Here is a 21,309-nt window from a genome sequence, read left to right as displayed (position 1 = left end):
GGATCCATCTGAAATTCAAACATTTCAGGCGGATCCTGTGGGAAATTAGTGTCTTGCTGTTTCTGAACTGAGGCCAGCTATTTCCACAAAAGATTTTCATGCTTTTAAGGAGATGTTGTGAGGTTTGTTCTGGATGAGTAATGCTCATTTCAGTGTTGATACAGTTGGGACCACTTGGCCCTGAAGACCCAGGCTGTTGGAACGAACAATGTATTCATTTGACACCATCTGTGCCCCAGGCTAGTGCCAGTGTGGGTGATGTATACATGATTTCTGTTTACAGTATGTTGGATGTGTTTAAAAATTCACTCCACTGGGTATAGAACAATCAGATTTGGCAGCATACAACAACATTTATATTGATCGTGTAAGATATTATGTTATGCTAAGAAAACAACTAGAAGAATTTAAGTAACATAACACTCTTCCATGTGTCTGATATGAAAATCAAGATAAAAATACTGTGAAAATCAGAATTCTTCTTGTTTGCATGTATTACCTTAAGTATCCTAATTTGAAGTAATTACAGAAGATTGTTTTTCCTGGATTAAAGCATTGGCTCTTTCAAATATATATATTTTTCATTTTCTCACTTAAGTCTAAGTGTGTGCAGCCATCATGTGCCTTTTTGTTTGAGACATAATTGCAAGTGGCCCCATTAAAACACATCCTCAACACACCGAACTGTTCCATTTGGGTCCAAAAAATAAAATTGAAAGCAGTGGTGGGCAAAAGTATTGAGCCACTACTCATTTCTTCGTGAGTTCTTCAGGCTATTTGAAGGTCTTTCAAACATAAAAGGGCAGGGAACAGCCAGTGTTTATCTTCTTATATTAGACAATTTTGCCAAGACATAATTTTAAACTGTAGCTTTAGGCATTTTGTTACGAGCAACGGGTCACAAAAATATCTTTTGTTTCCCATTTTTTTTATAGAACCTTTAAAAATTGTGAAAGATAACAGTTTGACAGACATAAAACTGTATTTTTGAACCAACACGTTAATTTTCAAAGAGCTATTTGCTGAAAACCTGGCATATCTCAATATGATGTCAAGGGTGTCCTAAAAAATTGAGAAAGCTGGACAAGTGAAGGACAAAAGAACTGGCTGGCCTAAAAACTACCTACATTAAATGAATAGTATCTGAAAGTCATGTCCTTAAGAAATAGGAAACAATATATATGCAAAGACCAGACACAGCAACCTGGAGGTGTTAATGATCTTGTCAAAATGTATCACATTATGAATGCAGACCTGCCTTGCAATACTGAAAAGCATCTGTTTAAAGAAAAATAACTGTTTAATTTTGCAGCATAAAAACAATCAAAACTCACTGCTAATGTAGTAAAACATACTTGCATGGAAAAACACACAAATGTAAAGTGAGAGGTGGAATTTGACGACATTTGTACAGTATTGCATGTGTAAAGGGTTTCATTAGAAGAAGATTGGATTCGGAAATTAGACCCTTTAAGCTGTTCACAAATGTTGTATAAATTGAGTGGACCGATGCAAATATTGAGTGACCATTTTTTAATATTGCATCTGTTCTTTCCCATAGAAGGTCTATGGATAGACCTAATGCCGATCACGGCCGTTCATTTAGCTTCTCTTTGGCACGTCTTCAAGTTCAACCCAACTGATGTGATCCTCTTGCGCCCCCTATTGTTTGTTTTGGTTTAATTTTTAAACCAATCGAAGTCGCGTTTGCTCACGCACAGGAAACCTTTCCTGTTGCTGGTTGGTCGATTGCCTTCGACCAGCCCTCTACATGAGGGTCTTGCCAAGCATCGAGGAGGGAGGGGATATTTTAATGGCCGTCCGTAGCACTACAAAATGCAAAAAGTCCGGATTATCTACCATATATAGACTGTTACAGGCACCGATGCGTTAAGTACGCATTTCTGTGTTGATAAGCATCGCTGCGTGGACATATTCGGAATAGAGATGTCTTTGTAATGGTGTTTGTACTCTGCTGAGCGGACTTTACCCGCTTGATTTGTGTGCGAGTGGGGAATCAGGCCTAGCCGGCTGGCTAAAAAACAAGCGGACGGTTAGCCTTTCGCTGGAGTTAAAAGGTAACACTGCATTATTACTCATTTGTAATTACGGACGATTTTTGCACCATATTATTTCCATTCAGACCATTACGTCAAAAGACTAAAACTTGTTTCAAACGCAAGGTTTCCGACATTTGAGGCAGCCAGGTGAGAAATGTAAACAGACTTACGTTAGCATAGTTAGCCATGTTAAGCTAATGGCTAGTGGCTAACTTTATAGTAGTTAACTTTACAAACAGGGGCTGACTGAGCTAGAGTTAACACAGCACTTAGCTGTCCTGTCAGTATGTGCTGATGGGTAAAGAGTTTCAAATTGTATTAAAGTTGCTCTAAATCGTTCAAGCTTTCTGTCGTGTTGCTCACATTTACCGATGATGGTTTAGAAAGCTATACCGCTTGAGCTAGCTATGCTAACTTTGTGCGCTACCAGCCAACAGCTGAAACATAACTTAGCCGGATTAATATAAATAACATTCCCCAAACCACTGATGACGATTACAGCCTGTCTTTGTTTTATGTTTTTTAAACCCTCCTTTGCTAAGTCATTCGTGTTAATTTAAGTGCGCAGATTATAATGTTCTTGATGTTCTATTGGTATAGTAAATGTTTTATTGTCTCTGCTGCTGTTCACAGGGAATATGTAACATAGAGCAGCCAACATGACATCCAGATTCGGCAAAACGTACAACCGCAAAGGTGGGGAGGCTAACTCGAAATTTGAGGAGGTCTTTTCCAATAAAAAGCCCACTCTGACCACCAAATGGGGGGAGACCACCTACAAGGCTCAGCTCGGAGCCAAACGGCCTTTGTTAAAACCTGACGTTTCTGAGGTCCCCAAAAGGCCCAGGCTTGAGGATAGTGATAGTGAGGAAGACCCGTTTGGCTTTGACAGCGATGAAGAGTCCAAGACTGTAACATCCCACAACGTGTCTCAGGCAAAAGTTGCTGAAGGGGAGGTGACAAAGACCACCACAGTGCAAAGCACTGGGACAGCCGCTGTTGTGACTTATGCACAGTCCTCTGCGTGTTCAACAGCCACATTCACGAGTAAGTTTTCAGTTTTTCCATGAATTTTTTTAAACTCCTTATCCAAATTTATTTTAACTTGCTTATTTAAGTTTTACAGTGATTTCTAACTATTATAGAAGCATAGTAGTTCCTGTCTTTTGTTTAAACAAACCTGCATTTATCTTCTCTTTTGTTCAAAGGCAAACAAAAAACAGAGGAGAAAGTAGGTAAAAATAACCAGCCGTGGTACAAAAGTGAATCACAGAGCAGCCAGAAACCTGCATGGGGGACCTCTTTGTCAAGCACAGTCCTCTCTGATGATCAGAACTTCTCCCAGAGGTCCACCTCCTCCTCTCCTAATATAGACACATCTGTTAAACTGTTCACTGATGTGCCAGGTGGTAGCAGGGACTTCCAATCTTCATCTTCTTGTGATGGCTTGCTGTCAGATGAAATGAAAAGTGCAGAGGTGGAGCCTTCAGCGGAGGCCCCACCAGAGCCAGTGGACAACATTCCCCCTTCCCCATTTACCCTGAGGGCCTCAAATTGCAAAAAATACCAGCGGCCAGGCCGTCCTGACAAATCATCATCTGAACTTGCAGAAAGTAACAGCAACAAGTCCACTGATGGTGCAAGTGCCCAAGATAAGCCCAACAGTGCCCTTTCTGCTGGTGCAAGTAGTACTGCTGCCAGTGGTAAAACAGCAGCCAAGCCTGCGGGAAGGGGTGGTGGGAGGGTACGGGACTACACGGTTCTCCACCCTTCCTGCCTGTCAGTGTGCAATGTCACCATCCAGGACTCAATGGAGCGGAGCATTGACGAACTGGTCAGCCTCGCTCCCCCGGCTGACCTTGGAGAAGCAGGGCAGATGAAGAAGAAATCAGATGCACCACCACCTAAACCTACTAGGTAAGGCTGATAGTTTTGTGTCTTAAAGGCCACATTGCAGGGAGAATTCTCAAAATACTATGTTCTGAATTCTTATTTAAACAATTGTAGCCTATCCACCATTGCTAATTACATGGATGGGTGACTTGAGTATATTTTCTTGTGTCATTCAAGATTTTGTTTTTGTAGTAAATATGTTCAGGTTAAATATTTATTACCGTGTATACACGTGTATACACGATACCATAAGGCAGCCATCATGTGGTAGGTTAGTAATTTAAATATAATAATACGTACTACCTTATATCTTACTTCATCGCATGCTCATACACACTTTGCTTGATTTCTCACTAGTACTGGGTCTTATAAAAATGTCATTCATTCATATTCTGAGGAACAAAGTGCAGACGCTACTGAAGTTCAGGTTTAATAAAGATTTCATTGGCACTTAGATTATACTTTCATGTATCGTATTGTTATACAGTATTGGCCAGACTTTTGTTCTGAAAGAATGTGCTTTACCTTGATGTGTCCCTGGCTTTAAAATTCAAAGTTTCGGGTCATACTTTGAAGTTTGATATGTTCTTGCGCTTTCATTTCATTGCTTTTGAGAGGCAGGTCAGATTGAATCACCAGTGGCAAGAGAGGCAGCAGGGAGTGAACATTAAACTAACAAACCTTTAGTTTGTTAGTTTAATGTTAAATCCCCCTCTAACAAGTCAAAATGGCAGATGGTGGCAAAAATGTGTGCTCTGTCTGTGTCATTGTGTGTGATCTCATCTCATGTCAGCCATTTATACGGAGTTAACTTGATAAGAATTATTTTTAAACTAAGCTATTGACATCAACTATTTGGAGAAACGTGCATTAGTGTTTGTTCTATATTGTAAAGTCTGCAGTTTTTTAGATATCTCTAAACAGTAACATTTATTGACAAAAAAGCTTTCTATTCACTCAGCTAAGTAATTTTAGGCACCCACTTTGAAATCCCATTTTCTTTTCTTTGTTTCTACAAAAGAGTTTTTTCTTTGTCCTGCTTCAGTTTCTATCTCCTTTGAAAAATCCCATAAGGCACAATGCTTCAAAACAAAATAATCTAAAAAAAAAAATTCTTCTTGTTTGTAGGTTCAGACCCACACAGACAAAGACCAAGAAGACCAAGACTGAAACCAAGCTAGAGTTCTTTGGCTTTGAGGACAAAGAGGACCAGGAGGGGGAGGAGGGTTCAGAAGCTGGCAAGAGTAGCTACAAGATCAAGTACTTTGGCTTTGATGACCTGAGTGAGAGTGACAGTGATGATGAGAGCTCCCAAGCCAAAGAAAAGAAGGCCAAGAAGGCAGCCGCAGCCTTAGCTGCTTTGAGCTCCAGTGTGGATAGCCCTCATACCAGTGACTCTCAAGACAGTCATGCTAGCAGTAATACAGGTAAAAGCAGTCCTTAAAAACAGATCTGGTGTTGGTGTAATTGGCATTTTATTGCATGATCCAATGTAACGACATAAACTTCAAACCTCTCTTTAAATTAGAAGTGCTTGGATGACCCACTTTGGTTAATATTCCACCCATTTACAAACTCGTGCTTTTTTTCCTTTAATCATCAACAATCTGGTTTATCCAGCAGATGCCTTTGACTTTTCCGATGACTCAAGTCCTGGTGGCACCGAGGGCCAGAAAGCACGCTCAGGGAAGCCAAGTGACAAATCCAAGGACGTTGGCAGTGGACTGAAAAAGATTTTCAGTGGACCCAAAAAGGTATTTGAGCATGTTTTAAAATTGCTTGTGTGTTTCTTGGCTCGCTTTCAACCAAATGTTTTCTTTGTCCTGTGCCATCCAGTGTCTTTGAATATTTGCCCGTGAGACTTTTTTTTATTTTTTTATTTTTTTTACTGCATAGACGAGGGATAGGCACAAACCTTTTAACTGCAGTCGGATCAATCTAAGTGTCTCAGTACAAGTCATCTAGCACTTTTGATGACCTTACTCCTGACCAGGATTTAAAGCAGGTCTGACACGTCTTGGCTTATTGATGTTTAGATGACATTTACATAACAGAATGCCCAGCTTGTCTGAAAATAGCCTGAGATAACGAGAGTGAGGAGAGCATCAGAGAAAAATAGAGCAAGTGGGCGGGTAAGAGGCTCAACTGAAAACTAAATTTATATGGTTGTCATTTTATGTAATCCAATTCTGTGATTCAGCAGTGATGCAGGTTAGAACTACAGTCGGAGACTTAAGGCATTGAACTGTGATGCCCAGGGAATAACTTTTGACAGCAGTCTCATTTGAATCCCATAAATGTGCGTTCAGTAGCATGCATGGGTTTCCACTTTGAAGGGGATTTGGATATTACCTCTTCATCAGGCACATATTTTCTCATAACTCTGCTTTGATTTGTAATGCTGTGCTGTTTTGTGTAATGCCCACATTTTCTCTCTTTATCTAGATCATGTTTTGAAGTGGCTTTGGGTTATTTGTAGTCTGTCTTACTAATTCTGTGTATTTATTCTTTCTACATCCTCAGCAAAACTTCCTACATTGTCTTTGTACGATATAATTGAGTTTCACAATCTGTCATTTTCAGGAAATGTTTTGTGCTGCTTGGGGACTGTTGTGTTCTACACTGAGGCTGCTGTTGTCTTAGTCTATCAACATGAATTCAGCATGCAGTGTTTATGGGTTCAGTTCTGCTCATTTACAGCTGGAACGTGGTATTCTTTAGAGAATTAAATATTGGCATATAGGTTGTTGTAATTTTTTTAATTTATTTTTTTTTAAACTGTCGTCACTGAAATGCACCAATCTGAAAGCATCATCAGTATTTTCTTATGCTAGCCGTTAGTAATCACTAAATATGTGTATCCGTTTAGTTAACTGACTAATTTTTAAGTTCTTGCTGTGTTTCAGTCTCCTGCTAAAGCTGTGTACAATGCTCGCCACTGGAACCAGCCCGAACCTGAAGAAATGCCTGTGCCTCCGCTCTCTCGATCTCAGACTGCTCCGGTAAGATGCTGTATTTTGCCTGTAGACTGTTAGTAACAGATGGACAGAATGTGGCATCATCTATTAGCTTCTTAAACCTGCATTTTGAAGCCATAATATTTGTGTTTTAGCTGCTGGTATGTTGACTTTGTTGATGTAGAGACCATATTTAGGCCAGTTGGTGGGGTGCTAAATCATCAGCTGATCCTAGCAAAGCACAAACACGGGTATCTGCTTATTAACAGAATTATATAATACTTCAATTTCAGTCACTGAAACTGAGTATCAAACTTTTCGGATGGGCTGTGCCACCTGGCGAGCCATATTACTCATCAGATAAGTACATTAAAATGCTTCAAAAGTTCAGTCTAGTCCAGTTGAGTACTGGAGGTAAAGTATTGCACAAAACCCACTGTAGCTAATGTTAGCACGCCTTTCAGTTTTAAGCTATAATAAAATGTCAATGTGAGCTATTAAAAAAATCAGATGTTATGGGGGAGGAAGTTGGCTATGTAGACTAAATCTGTTCTTTGTGCCAGGTGTTCTTTTCATGGCTGAAGCTAGGCATTTTAAAATACCACAAGTCAATCACACATTGATTAATTTTGGAGCCAAACTCAAATTGCTATAAGAGAAGCCACAGTTTTTTTTCCCTCGTCTTAATTTTTCAGCAAGGTTACTGCTTGGTTTGCTTGTCAGGAACTGGCACAAAAATGTAAATCTGTCATTGTGAGTAAAGAGTGTATTTGTATGTTTAAAGTTCTCATTAGGGTGTATACATTCATTTTGCACAGAGAAGGTAAACACTATTACTGGGTTATTATGTAAAGCAAATCCTATTAACTAGCGACATTTATTTGTGTTTGTGTTCTTAATGTCCACATATTAGGATACTGTTTACTGGTCTCTTAGTAGTCAACAATTTCTGTATTAATTGCTCTAATTAGTCTTGCTGTTCAAGTGAAATTACTTTTTCAGGCAAGTGAAGTTTGCTTGTATGTTTTGTATTGAATTACCCCAATGGAAATAATGTTTGTTTAGAGACTAGCTAATCAGAGTCTGGGATTTAAAAGTTATTGTTAACTCTGCACTGCCTCGTCTGACATCTGTTAACAGCACTTATTAAAGACTTGTGTGGTTAACAGACTGTTCAGCTGTGGTAAATCTTGTGGACATGTCATTAAACAGATTTTGTTGCTTTGGTATGAGCCCCATTTCTCAGCTTCTTTTTTGTCCTTAGGCTATTTTATCGAGCAGCAGCAAGGACAGCAACTCCCATAAAGATGACGGCTTGTTCAAAGCTCCTCCACCGCCACCCAAAGTCATTAAGTCAGAGACCATCCCCACACGACTCAACCAGGATATTGTCACAGCACTCAAATGCAGAAAAGAAGACAAGGAGGTGAGTCCAGGTTACACAGATTTGCTGAGTAACAGCAGTTGTTAGATAAATCTTTCTGATCAGTTTTTACTTCACATTTTGTTTGCTTGCCAGTATGAATTACCCCTAGCACTCAAACACTCAGCCAGTGAAGGGTTGGCATTCATTTGATGTGTGCCAGTGCTACTCCCATACAGCTTGCGTCATTTACAGATGGGCCTTCTGGCCCCAGATCAGGCTGTTAGCCACAGATCCCCTGAGGTTAAATGGCTTCAGCTACACTAAGCTGTCACCACACACTGATTCTGTTATAAACCCAGGTCCTCCATCCTGTGTCGTGCTGAGCCCACTCACAGTGTGACTGCTGATATAGATATATACATACAGTGTCAACTGCTGATCATACTGACCTGAAGCTTTTGCTGGCTGTTAAACCAATCTAGGAATTTAGAAATGTGAGCAATTTGCTGTGTGTGTGTGTGTGTGTGTGTGAGCAATTTGAGGGTCTGGACAGATGCAGTGCTTCTCAATTAGCTACAATTAACCCCATTTCCCTTCTACCAGCTGTATACTGTGGTGCAGCATGTGAAACACTTCAATGATGTGGTGGAGTTTGGAGAAAATCAAGAGTTCACAGATGATTTTGAGTACCTGGAGACGGGGCTCAAGAGTAGTCAGCCGCTCAACACAAGATGCCTTAGGTAAGTTTAATAACCAGCTGGGAAGTTTTCCTTGTTGTGTTGTAGAGGAACATTTATATATTTGGTCTGATTTTGATTTCTTTGTCGTGACTTGCTAAATGTTACTTAGTTTACAAAGTTCAGTGACTGGTACAAGCATATGCCAGTTAATATTTCATAAAAGTACCTAAAACCAAAATTCATAAAGTAAGTTATTATTCTTGCAACAAAGTAGTAGGAGGTAGAAAAAGCAGAGTTAATACTTTAAAAACAAGCACAGATGATCAATTTTAATTGAATTGCACTCCAGCTCAGAGTCTTCATGTGTGGCTAAAGTTCTCAATCATTTCTGTCCCTTTGCATTTGCTCGCCTCCCTTCCACCGTTGTGCCTCAGCCTGTTAATCACATTTTACTTCAAATTGTGATTTTTCACTTACAGCGTTTATGAATAATAAAAAAAACACAAAAAAATCCAAGATTAAACTAATATTGTTCTGCGTTCATTTTCACAGCATTGCTCTGTCATTGAAACCATGAAAAAATAATTATTGATCATGTGTCACTGATTAACTAAATGTGATAACAAAATCACATTTAGTTAAAACATTGAAACTATGATGTAAATCACACTTCTTATCCAATGTTTTCATAGGATTTAAGTGATTTTATTCATAATTCAAACTAGAAATGCAGTACAGGTAGTTAATGTGTGGCCATACACCACACCCAATCCTATATTTACATTATGTCTGGGCTAATATATGTAAAACATTAGCACCTCACACCTGGGACACCAACAGGTTTTCACTGTATGTTTACAAAGTTGTACATCAAACTGGTCAAGTAATGACTGAAGAGCTTCAAATAACTGTCATAATGAGTTGAAATGATGATGATAATAATAAAATTATAATTAAATATAATAATAAACTAAATTAGTTTTACATTGTTTTTTTTGTCCTATAGTCTTTTTTGTATTTATTTGCTTTTACTTATTGCTACCTATTGAATAAATTGGACATTTTTTATTTGTGATATATGAAGTTACAGAGTTAGAAAGGTGATGTTTAAGTCAACACTGACATTTCCTTACACATAAAAGAATCATTCCCAGTCTCGTTCTCACACTGAGAAAAACAGCTTAATAATTTAATGCTTGCATTGGATCCATACTGTGCATCAGCAGAAAGCCAAAGTCAGGCTGTTGTTGTTTTGTACCATTAGAACGTTGGATTGATGCATAGCATGGGCAACATTGAAGCCATAGTCTTTAAATCTTTCCCTATATTTCTTTAGTTTGCCACTTGTGACATTTTAATTTAAAAGTAGGCTGATTTCATTGTCATAAATCTATCTTTAACATTCCTTCTATTCTCTGCTTTCATCCCTCATTTCTCCAGTATAATCAGCCTGGCCACACGGTGTGCCATGCCCAGTTTCAGGATGCACCTGAGGGCAAGAGGAAAAGTCGCACAGGTCTTCAAAATGCTCAATGATGCTCCACAACACCCGGTCAGTGAAAGTTTTGTTTTTAATTAATTATTTTTTGTCACCTCCTGCTAGAATCTCTTTCTATCGTCTCCCTTGAAGTTTTGACAGATGGTAATACAACTTTTGAATAACTGGTGCTTTCACAATTTATTTTGTGACATGAACCATTACTTTTCCATCTAAGATGAAGTGTTGAATCAGGAGCCCTGTTTCTTCGGTATTAAATTATCAAAATGCAAGAAGAGTGCAAGGAGACCTCAGTAGTTATTCAAATGACATCCCAGGGTTAGATATGCACACGTATAAATAGGTTTGTGATTTTATTTTTTGCTCAACAAGTAGGTTTTCTGTTTTTAATGTAGTGTCTTAAAATATATTAGTCTTTCCTTTAAATAAGCGAAGAGCTTGTGGTGGGTATTATGTTTTTATGATATGGCAGTATTTCTGACCGGATGGACCTTTTTTGATGTCAGTTTGTTTTAATCTTTATTTTTTTGTGTGTGTGTATTTTCTGTTTTTCTCTTGGTGCTGTTTTTAACATATTCTTTGTGTTCTGGTTGTAATCCTTGATAATAAGATTTTCCTACTGATCCAGAGCTTTCTCCATATGATCTACACTGCCTGCACCCCTTTGTAAAACCTGATATGTCATTTTATCAGAACCTCGCTCTGTGCACGGCTGCACTGATGTACATTTTGAGCCGGGATCGTCTTAACATGGATCTGGACAGGGCATGTCTGGAGCTAATGATCAAGCTGCTGGAACTAGACCAGGACTACTCGGGTCACCAGGATCAGCTCACAGCAAAGGAGATGGCAAAGGTCAAAGAGAAGATCAGGAAACTGTGCGAGACTGTGCACAACAAGCACCTTGACTTAGAAAACATCACGGTAGGTTGTCCATCAATAAAGAAGTCATAACAGAAATCTGGTGAATCTCGGATTTAATCAGTAACCACAGTCTCTTGTTCATATATTTATTGAATAAGCAACACTACGTGCATTTTTATACTACTTTGATGGAAAGGTTTTTCATAAAAATATAATATGTCAGTCTGAGCTGTTTGTATGCACCCCCTTCTGCATACAAATACAATAATCTTACTGCAGCTCAGCTGTCAGTTTTGACCTGTCACAACTGATCGACAATATTTCAGTCAGAAAATTTGCTCATTTGATAACATGACAGCATTAATATTACATGTGCTTTACTACCTAGTAATGTTTTCTTGGTGAACTGGTTTATATTTCTTCTTATCAAGCTTAATTAGGGGGAAAATGTGTATTTTAGTGTAGATGACTTTTACAATAGTGGGTTTGTAATACAAGCATACATAAAATTCCAGTGATGTTTTTTTTTTTTTTTTTTTTTTTTTTTTCTTTTTTAAAAAAGTTTATTTATAAGATTTTAAGTTCAAAGTTACATAACGGCACACCAGACAAAGGACATAAGATTCAAAAACAATAACATTTAAGCACAGAAAAAAAAGAAAAAACAGAAACCAAACACAACAAAAAAAACCCAAACAGGAAAGAAAAGGAAAAAAAAACAAAATAAATAAATAAATAAATAAAAATACACCAGTTAGCCAGTACAAATCAAAAGTTTAAAAGAAACACCATTGTCCAAAGAAGATGATCTTCTGTGTGAGTTTAGACAGGGCAACAGAGAGTTCACCAAGACCAGAAGATGTGGGAAACATGTCCAGGAAGGAATCAGGGTCCGGCAGAGGTGCAGTTTCACACAAATACAAAGTGCAGTCAAATGGGTTAAAGTTTATGTTAAATTCCCATTAATATGATTGAGAAAAGGGCCCCAGATTTCGACAAACTTAAAATGGGTGTCAGCCAAACGATAACGAACCTCTTCAATATACAAACAAGCAATCATCTCACGTAGCCAAACCCTGAACAGTGGAGGAGATGGTGATTTCCAGGCTCTAAGAATAAGTCTTTTAGCTACAATCATGCCAAACATTTAAGGCTTTCTGAAGAGGACGTCTGAGTGCCAATGTGATGTTGTTTTTTTTTTTTTAAAACATGCTTCTGTCCTCTATCCCTGCAGACAGGGCACCTTGCCATGGAGACACTTCTGTCGTTAACCTCCAAGAGAGCTGGTGATTGGTTCAAAGAGGAGCTCCGGCTACTGGGAGGCCTGGACCATATTGTTGACAAAGGTGGGTGTTGGATACTAATGTGCTCAAAGCCATGCTGTACAGTGCATATGTGTATACCTATGCAAAGATTTCGTTTGCCACGGTTTGTAATTGCCACGTGTCGTGTGTGTTGCATTGCCACAGTGAAAGAGTGTGTTGACAACCTGAGCCAAGAGGATGACAAGGAGAACCTTGTAGCATCTTTATGGGGGGCTGAGAGGTGTCTGAGAGTGCTTGAAAGTGTAAGTACAGTTCTGTCAAGTTGGATTCTCTCTTGCACCAAAGTCACACTAGAGTGAGCCTCAAGGACAACAGTAATTGAGTACTAAGCTGTGAATTGGCTGGTGACTTTTGTTACCCGATTAAATGCCTCAGCTTAAAGCACTGAATGTGTCTTTATCAGCTATATCTTAAAACGCCATTCAGCTTTCCGAGCTAAACATAAAGGGTCTCCCTTAATTTTGTGTTTCTTGTCTTGTTTTCAAGGTTCTTTGTGTACTTTTTTTCCCTCTATTGATTTCATTTCTCTTTCATCTCCTGCCAACAGGTCACAGTGCAGAACCCTGAAAATCAGAGTTACTTGATTGCCTACAAAGACTCTCAGCTTATTGTCTCCTCTGCCAGGTGAGCACCAGCTACTGCTTACAGCTATTATTGACTGTCTACAGACATACTGGGAGGCAGTGGCTATCGTGACGACAGGTCCTTTTCACTTTGTCTCTTTTACTTTTTGTAAGATCATTTTACTCATCACCTCGGGGCAATTCTAAAGCTTCTCATGCTCATCAAAAACAACATTAGGTCAAATAAAAATAATCCTAGGATAATAGATTTGGATAAACCGATAACCAGGTCTGTGGTTTCTAAAATTGATAGCAAAAGTTAGATCTTAGTTTTAACCATGGATTCTTAGTTTGCATTCATGAACACAGTATATCGAAGATCAATTGTGCTCAAGCTCGTTGCACTTTCTGCATTTAGGATTATCTTTCCACTCTGCACTTTAATATTTTTCTTTATTTCTGTTATGTCACTTTTTACTTTCTGTCAACAATATCTTTTTCTTACTTTTATCAGAGCTTTGCGATACTGTGAGGATATGATCCAGCGGTACAGCAGGGCATTAAACAACACCTCTCTGTCTTCATCGGGTGCTGCACTGCCTCACTGCAGCTTCACAAATGTGGGAAAGGCGGTGGAGGACTGTATGAGGGCTGTTATTGGAGTGCTGCTCAACCTTACCCATGACAATGGTATTCTCATTAATAACCTTAAAGAAAAATATTATTAATTATAATTTCCTTTTTCTTTTCTTATGCTATTTATGGAAAACTGCAAAAACTCAGTTTACTGTAGTTTTTTTGTTTGGATTGTAGATCTATAAATATACAAAGACGAAATGGCTCATTGTGTACTTCTGTACAAAATGAATATATTCGTGTTAATGTGGTCAGCTAGAATTCAGTTGTATCTTGTATGATGATGATACCTTGAGCTATAATATTCAGGTGCTTAGCAGGGAATCATGTTGACATGTGTGAGCAGAGGTTAATAATAAGGTTATTTTTGTCTACAGAGTGGGGAAGCACTAAGACGGGTGAACAGGATCAGCTAATAGTGACTGCTCTAAATTGCGTCCTTCTAGTCCCACGCTACATCCCCCAGGAGCAGCGATTTGACGTGCGTGTGCTGGTAAGGTTCTCTTCAACAACAGAAAACATCTTCGCAACGGCACAGTTGCTGACACGCTGTTTGGTAAGTTTATGTATGTATGCGAATGTCTAATTTGTGTATTCTGTGGTGTATACCAGGGTCTGGGTCTACTAATTAACCTTGTGGAGTACAGCTCCAGAAACCGCCACTGTCTGGTGGACATGGAGTACAATGTCGACGACACCTGTCTGGAAGACAGCCTCATGCAGCCTGCTGACCCAACGCAATCTGACACATCGGCAGAGTCAGCTGAGACTCAGGCAGATACGGCTGACAAGCCCAAGTCCTGCGGTGCTTTGGCTGCCCTGGTGAAGGTAGGAACTGTGCCAGAACTCATACATCAATATTTTAGCAGTTACTGGATGTGGCTCTCTTTTGTCTTTTTGTTTAAAAAAACAAACCAAACCCCCACAAAACAATAGTTTAATACAGTTTAAAGAGCTGAATACATCTTTACTATTCTTAATTTAAGCAGAAACAAAGTGATTGGGTGTTGTGTTGCAATCTTTTTTTGTCTGTATCATAGAACACGTGAACCACTCATTTACCTGGTAACACATCTTTCTCGGGAGTGTTAAACATCTCTTCACTGCTTTAAATGCACACCTCTATGTTTGCTCACAGTATTAAGTAATAAGCAAGTGTAAGTAAATGCTTGCTTGTTTGTGGATTAAAATTTTGAAATTAGGTTTTTATTTAGGTTTTTCTTTTTTAATCAATGCAGAGTTTGATTAAATCAGCCAGAGTTCTTGCAGATTTTCAAAAAGTCTGGAAACTTTTAAAGAAAAAAATTGGCAATTAACCTCAAAATTACTTTTCATGCCCAAGTATTACAGGCTAGTTTCACAGTATTTGGCATGCCTATTTGCTTCCTAACTTTGCCAAGATGAAATACCTTTGCTGTCAAGCTAAACTGCCACTCTTTTATTCCCTTTGAATTATGAAAAATTTGCTGTGTTACTTGGCTCCTGTTTTTTGGCTTGCGTTTGGAGTCCACATCTGTTTATTTCCCCTGGAATCCCAGCTCTTCCTTGAGAGGGAGCGTGCTGCCATCCTGGCTGAGGCAAAGACTGACGACCTTATCAGTGAGGCCCCCAAACCGGCACTAGACCAAAGCGGAGAGTGGCAAGAGACATCAGGAGAGATCCAGTGGGTGGCATCTGAAACAAATGACAGCCAACCTGAGAAGAAAGAGGAGGAGGATGAAGAGTTGGACCTAAATAAAGGTAGATATTTTGGGGTTTGTGCATATAAGAGGAGCTGTTTGTAGCTTTGAGTAAAATTACAATCCAAATAAATGCTGACTCAATTTAAGCATGAGTTAATAATATCTGCAATAAGGATGAAGATACCAGTAACTGTAAAGCTTTGAAAAATATCCCTATTAAGAATTCAGTAACCGAATCTCTAATAAGGATATTAAGGGAGACCGCACTTGTCTTCAATAATAAAGACAAGTTTTTAAAATGAATTTATCCAACATTGTTTAGTTCTGGCTTTTCAAATGACATTCTCGCTGAATTTTACACACCAAATGATTGGGGGTAAGGGGGGGGTGAGGGGTAGATTCACATTTATCCATAACGGGAATAATTTCATTTATTAATCAATTCATCTTAAAATTCTGAGTTTTGTGTATAAGCTGTGTAAGAAATTGTGCAGACAAAGGAAGGGCAGAGTTTCCTTTGAGATGACATTTCCAGTTTCAAAACTTCTAGATCGACATGCAGAAAACTTTTTTTTTTTTTGAACTTGTAGATTCCTGATCTTTAAATTACTATGGGTTCGGATGGCCAGGTCGCACCCCTATTGACGTGTGTGGGTGTGCCAAGTGGGGTTTTCCCCACATCCACTCAATATTTTAAAAATATGTCATTGATTATTCTCTGTCTGTGTCTTTGGTAGAATTTTTGTCTCGCCACATCACTTTTTTTTCCAAAGAAAAGAAAATTGTTAAAGAAAAGAAAATTGACAGAGGGTGTTTTTGTTTTCTTATCTGCAAGACTATTAAAACCACAGATCAAAGTGCTGTCTTCACCTTCCTTGCAGTCAACTAGAAGTTAAGCTTGTTTATAAAAGCCTGAATATAACACATAATTTTCAAATTGCTTGCTCTTAGTTTTTATTTATTTATGCCATTTAAAAAAACAAAACAATGATTTTTATTGAAAATAACATGGGAACCCTGTAAGTACAGCTGGGGGAGATTGTTACAAGTCTCCACCATACTTTCTCTGGTCATTGAGTGATGTTGTGTCAGTTTGTCATGCAAGATCAACAGCTCTTGTTGTTTTGCCTTCAATGTTCTTCTCAGGCTTTGATGTAGAGGTCTGCCACGTTTTTTGGCAAATTGACTTCTACACTTTAATCTGTTAAGCTTTAGCCTTGATGCTTTGCTCAGCTGCGTCGTTAGTTTCTGCCACAGCACATGCTTTGCATCATAACAGGCTTTGCTAATGAATAATGAAACCTGCGTCCAGCTATTGTTACAGTTGATTAGTTTTTGCAGCTCCATTGAAGTTTAGGTTGCAAAATACAAAGCTTTGTTCTTTAGTATTTGCTAGTCCTTTGAATGTGACCTCCATGAGCACTGTAAAACAGGAATTAATGTTACTCTTGTGAACATCATGGACTCATTGTTTTTAATGCTGTGTAGAAGTGTTGGGTGAGCTGATCAGTGAATTACAGCTAAATATATATTGGGGAAACCTTGTCTTTCTCCTTTGTGCTTATTGCAGCTCTGCAGCACGCAGGCAAGCATATGGAGGACAGCATTGTTGCTTCATACACAGCCCTGCTGCTGGGCTGCCTCTGTCAGGGCAGCCAGGTAAGAACCGGTGCAGATTTAGACATTTTGTTTTGTCCATATCTTTAAAAAAAAAATAAAATAAATAAAAAATAAAAAAATCTATAATATGTGTTGTTGCTCACTTCCTTTTTTTTTTTTTTTTTGCCATCCTCAGATTAATGTGACTACTGTGAGAGAAAATCTACCTAAAGGAGATTTCTCCATCATGACGGAAATGCTGAAGAAGTTCTTGAGCTTCATGAACCTCACTGTGAGTATGACTATCCAGATCAGCCCTCTGTTATCAGTGTTACGTGATGATGCATGTTGACATTGACAAAGTTAAAAATTATCTACAGTTATGCAAATACATGATTAATATCAGAATTATACAGGCTCAACAAATCAAAGTGTTTTTCTTAAAAAACAAACAAACAAAAAAAATACTTATATTTTAGTGACAGTGTAGTGAAAATACTGACACTGAAGGTCTTCGTCCTTTTCCCCCCTCCTCCTAACGCCTCTGAGTGTTGATACAATCCTTGGCTTCAGGCAAATTAACTGAAGATACAAAAAGCCGTTTAATTGGACCCATTGAGCAAAAGCACATTTTTGTGCAGTGAAGTGGTTTGGATGAAATAAACATTCTTGAGGCCCAGTAATTCTGTACAATACCACATTTTCCCTTTTAGTTTCAAATAATTGCAGTTTTTCTATAGCTCAGTTCAGCTCCTTTCAGAACCCCCTAGAAAGTGAGTGAAATGCTGGGCCTTTATTTCTGTTTATTAATGAAATGACTTAGGAATTCAAAACATTTGAAAGATGAATAAATGAAAGCCTTTCTGATTGTTGGTCATCTTCCAAAAAATAAAAAGCTTATAGTAGCACTTGGCTTTTATGAAGTACTACTTCTTTATAATACTAAATGTATTCAACAGATTATTAACAATTCAATATTTTTAATGTCCAAGAGGCATAATTGAAATGATAAAATTTGCAAAACATAATTTTCAAATAATTCAAGGATTCCTGTGATGCTAGCACTACCACGCCACAGATGTGTTTTGCAGCAGCTTTGATTGTGACACATCCTGTCAGAGCTGAAGATTGGAACCATCTGTTTCATAAACATCCTCTTTGAACAGAAGCATCCTGTTATCATCAGTGTTTGCATCGAGACCTCACAAGTAAAGTTGTTGGCATCCTCACACACTTGTTTTTATTTTTCCTGTTCTGTCTCCACACAGTGTGCAATGGGCACCACAGGACAGAAGTCCATCTCACGGGTCATCGACTACCTGGAGCACTGTTAACAGACAGCAAACTATCGAGCTCTTACTCCAACTGCACATTAAACGGTTTCCAGGTTACTCTTGCTCTCCACTACCCATTAGAAGCCACAAGGGGCCATTGGAGTCTTAGCAGCATTCTCTTGAAGATGTTGCAGATGTTGCGATCACTCTAAACTCTGAGGAAAAAAGGCATACACTGACATGTGCGTGAACACACGCACACAGATATACACAAGTTTCACTCCCTGTCTGGAGCACAACCCGAACCAAAGCCCTGCTAGCTGACAGACATGCAGACAACTTCAGTTCCACTCGGCTAACAGCCCATTTAGAGTCAGATCCAGATTCATCCTCAGGTGAGAATCGGGCAGACGCGAGGCTACATCCCCGTAATCCGCGGAAAGTTAAACGAAGCAGACGTCTTCACGCATCGTCCCGAGATGTGTGACGGTAGCAGGCCACTGAGGAGGAGTCTCCCGTTTGCTGCCGGGTCTTGATTTCTGGCTGCTTAGCTGGAGTGTGAACCACTGAATCAAATTTTATGGATCATTACATTTTCTTCTGTGCGTGTCCACGTCCAAGCCAAGGGTGAAATCATAGATTAGCATGAAATCATTTTCACAGACGTTTGAATGATGTACGTAAAACCTGTATGGAATGATTTTGAATGCAAAAATCCCATTGACTTACAAGTTTGCAATTGGCTTGAATGTTTAAGGGAAATCGAATTTCTAGCTTATTTTCTAAGCTTTTCATTTTGTGCCGAGTAATTTTTGGGAGCTTGATTTTTGTAGGCTTTGGCTCATTATATTTTTAGATATTTCTTTTTGCCTTGAGGGCATTTCTCTACCAAAATTCTGAGTTACTGTTAAAGAAATCAGGACTGCGTGACATACTGACTTTTAATAGGATGTCCGTTATTTGACTGGTGACGGCACTCGGAAAATTACGAGCTTTTCTGAAAGTTAGAATTCTTCTCAGCCGTTGTCTGTTTGCTCACATTTTAGTTTGTTTAGATTATTTAAAGTTCATTTAATTCAGCCGTGTGTAATTAGAGTATGCATTTAAACTCACTGGTATAACGTGATGGATTACTCAAAATTATGATTGTTGTGCTTCCTTTATGTTTGTAATGAAGTTGTTTTTAATGTATTTAATTTAATGCGTTCTCCTCTTGTGTAAAATGCAAAGCCTACGTAATGAGATCCCAGTTGTGTCCAACATTGGCTCATTATAATCCACCCCTTGTGATACAGCTGTGTGGCTGGGCACAGCACATCTATGTGTGGCTAAATTTTTGCTTAAATTGTAGTTTTTAAACATCAATCACTAAAATATTATGCACATGTTGATCAACATAAGCGGGATGGGGTTAGGGGAGTCTAATATTTTTCTGTGTCCAGCCACAAGCAGCTTCATGTTTTTGCTCATGATATGTTTGCATTGGATAACATACATTAAGCTCCCATTTATTTATTCTATATTGGTGTCATTTAAGCCTTGATGATGATGTTGACCTGATCCTTGGAAAAGCCTCTGTCTTGTACTGCTCACATGTACGATCACTGATTTGAACGACAGCCATACCTGTAAAAACGTTAGTTTTATCTGCTTTGTAGGGCTGCAGTGAACAGAACTGCAACTGCATTTTACTGTTAATCACTTTGAAAGGAAAAAAAAATTCTGGTCTGAATGTAAATATTCCTGTACATACCAGTTAATGGACATTTCAGATGCTTAGACTACTTTTTTCCCCTGAAGCTGATATTTTTATTTTATACAATATTTCTGAGTTGTTTTAAAAACAAAAATTGCAGGAAGAGGAAAAAAAATGTTTGTACCCCTTTCAAGGACATTGTCTTTGGTTACATGTAAATAGTTGTATCTCAAAAAAGAAAAAAAAAGTTGCTACTTTCAGTACACTCCCTATGTGGTTTCTTCCTTCGATAGTTTTCTTTCATTCTGAGCAAGTTAAAAAATTGTATGTATTCAGAGCTACAGGAGGTGAACACTTTACTAAACACAAGTGGTGTTCAGCTTCCTTTTTGTATTCATGTATGTGTGGCAGCTGCTGAATGCTTAACTTTGTATCCCAGTTTGTGCCTGTGTGCGCATGGATGTGCAAAACCCCCTGGATCTCGCTCATCCCTGACAAACCGGCTGGGATAGAGTGAGAGTCCAAAGCATGGTCACTATACTTAACAGCACTCAGCGGTGACAGTTTGTGAACGCGGCCCCTCAGCTTGACTGACTGCTGCATAATGGAAACAAAAGATTCTTGTTGCAGTTGCTAGCCAAGAGTCAAACTTACAAATAGCTTGGGGAACGAGGGGAATGTAGTGATATACTATCTGACAACACGGATTTCATACAGGCGACAGCTGTGTCAACCACGATTCAACAAACGCTGCCTCGAAATGTGAAGCGTCAGGAATTGTCAAGACAGGGAAACATGTTGAGTAAACATTGCACAGTTAACGTGTAATTATGTCTTTGTTTTGTTGCCCAACATGCAAATACATGATTAGACGCAGGCAGAAGAGCAGATTGAAATTCTAAAACGCATGATTGCAGACAACGGGCACCTCTGCCTTTCATCTGCCTGCTGTACATTATAGCTTTCATGGCAGTTTCTCAGTAGTGGGAGGTCAGAGGCAGAGAGAGCATTCCCTCTGTGATGATCGATGTGGCAAGGAAGTGGATGAGTAAACACAAAGAGGAAAAACGCAGCATTTCCAATAGCTTAACAAGATTTGTAGGATGTCCTCCGCTGTTGGTGAATGTGAGGGAGGAGAAAAATGGGGAAAAGGAGAATGCAGAGGACATGACATTAACGTTTCCAACCTGTCAGTCTAAACCCTCTCAGTGAGGCT

The 21,309-nt window shown here is 38.8% G+C and overlaps 1 protein-coding gene across 2 annotated transcripts; it reads left to right on the top strand.

Annotated features, from left to right (window-relative positions):
• The first annotated feature begins 1,701 nt into the window (after window positions 1-1,701).
• On the top strand, window positions 1,702-20,356 carry wapla (WAPL cohesin release factor a). 2 transcript variants are annotated; one of them, XM_085182847.1, is made up of 20 exons: window positions 1,702-2,078; window positions 2,694-3,107; window positions 3,269-3,977; window positions 5,082-5,380; window positions 5,577-5,707; window positions 6,860-6,955; window positions 8,175-8,336; window positions 8,880-9,016; window positions 10,397-10,508; window positions 11,148-11,378; window positions 12,553-12,664; window positions 12,788-12,885; window positions 13,191-13,267; window positions 13,721-13,896; window positions 14,220-14,335; window positions 14,455-14,670; window positions 15,381-15,582; window positions 17,095-17,183; window positions 17,320-17,415; window positions 18,392-20,356. In XM_085182847.1, the coding sequence occupies exons 2-20, from the start codon at window positions 2,720-2,722 to the stop codon at window positions 18,455-18,457; spliced, it is 3,513 nt and encodes a 1,170-aa protein (XP_085038973.1). In that variant the 5' UTR covers window positions 1,702-2,078; window positions 2,694-2,719; the 3' UTR covers window positions 18,458-20,356. The 2 variants fall into 2 exon arrangements, with proteins under 2 accessions (XP_085038973.1, XP_085038972.1); XM_085182846.1 differs by having other exon boundaries at window positions 5,574-5,707.
• The last annotated feature ends 953 nt before the right edge of the window (window positions 20,357-21,309 follow it).

The sequence above is a fragment of the Neolamprologus multifasciatus genome, chromosome 13 (genome assembly GCF_963576455.1).
Source record: "Neolamprologus multifasciatus chromosome 13, fNeoMul1.2, whole genome shotgun sequence".
In the NCBI taxonomy this organism is placed as follows: Eukaryota; Metazoa; Chordata; class Actinopteri; order Cichliformes; family Cichlidae; genus Neolamprologus; species Neolamprologus multifasciatus.
This window is presented reverse-complemented; position numbering and strand designations above follow the sequence as displayed.

Coding starts and splice junctions, on each gene's coding strand:
- wapla (XM_085182846.1), top strand. CDS start 2,720: ATGACATCCAGATTCGGCAAAACGTACAACCGCAAAGGTGGGGAGGCT. Junction 9,017..10,396: donor CTCAACACAAGATGCCTTAG/GTAAGTTTAATA, acceptor TCATTTCTCCAG/TATAATCAGCCTGGCCACAC. Junction 12,886..13,190: donor GTCTGAGAGTGCTTGAAAGT/GTAAGTACAGTT, acceptor TCCTGCCAACAG/GTCACAGTGCAGAACCCTGA.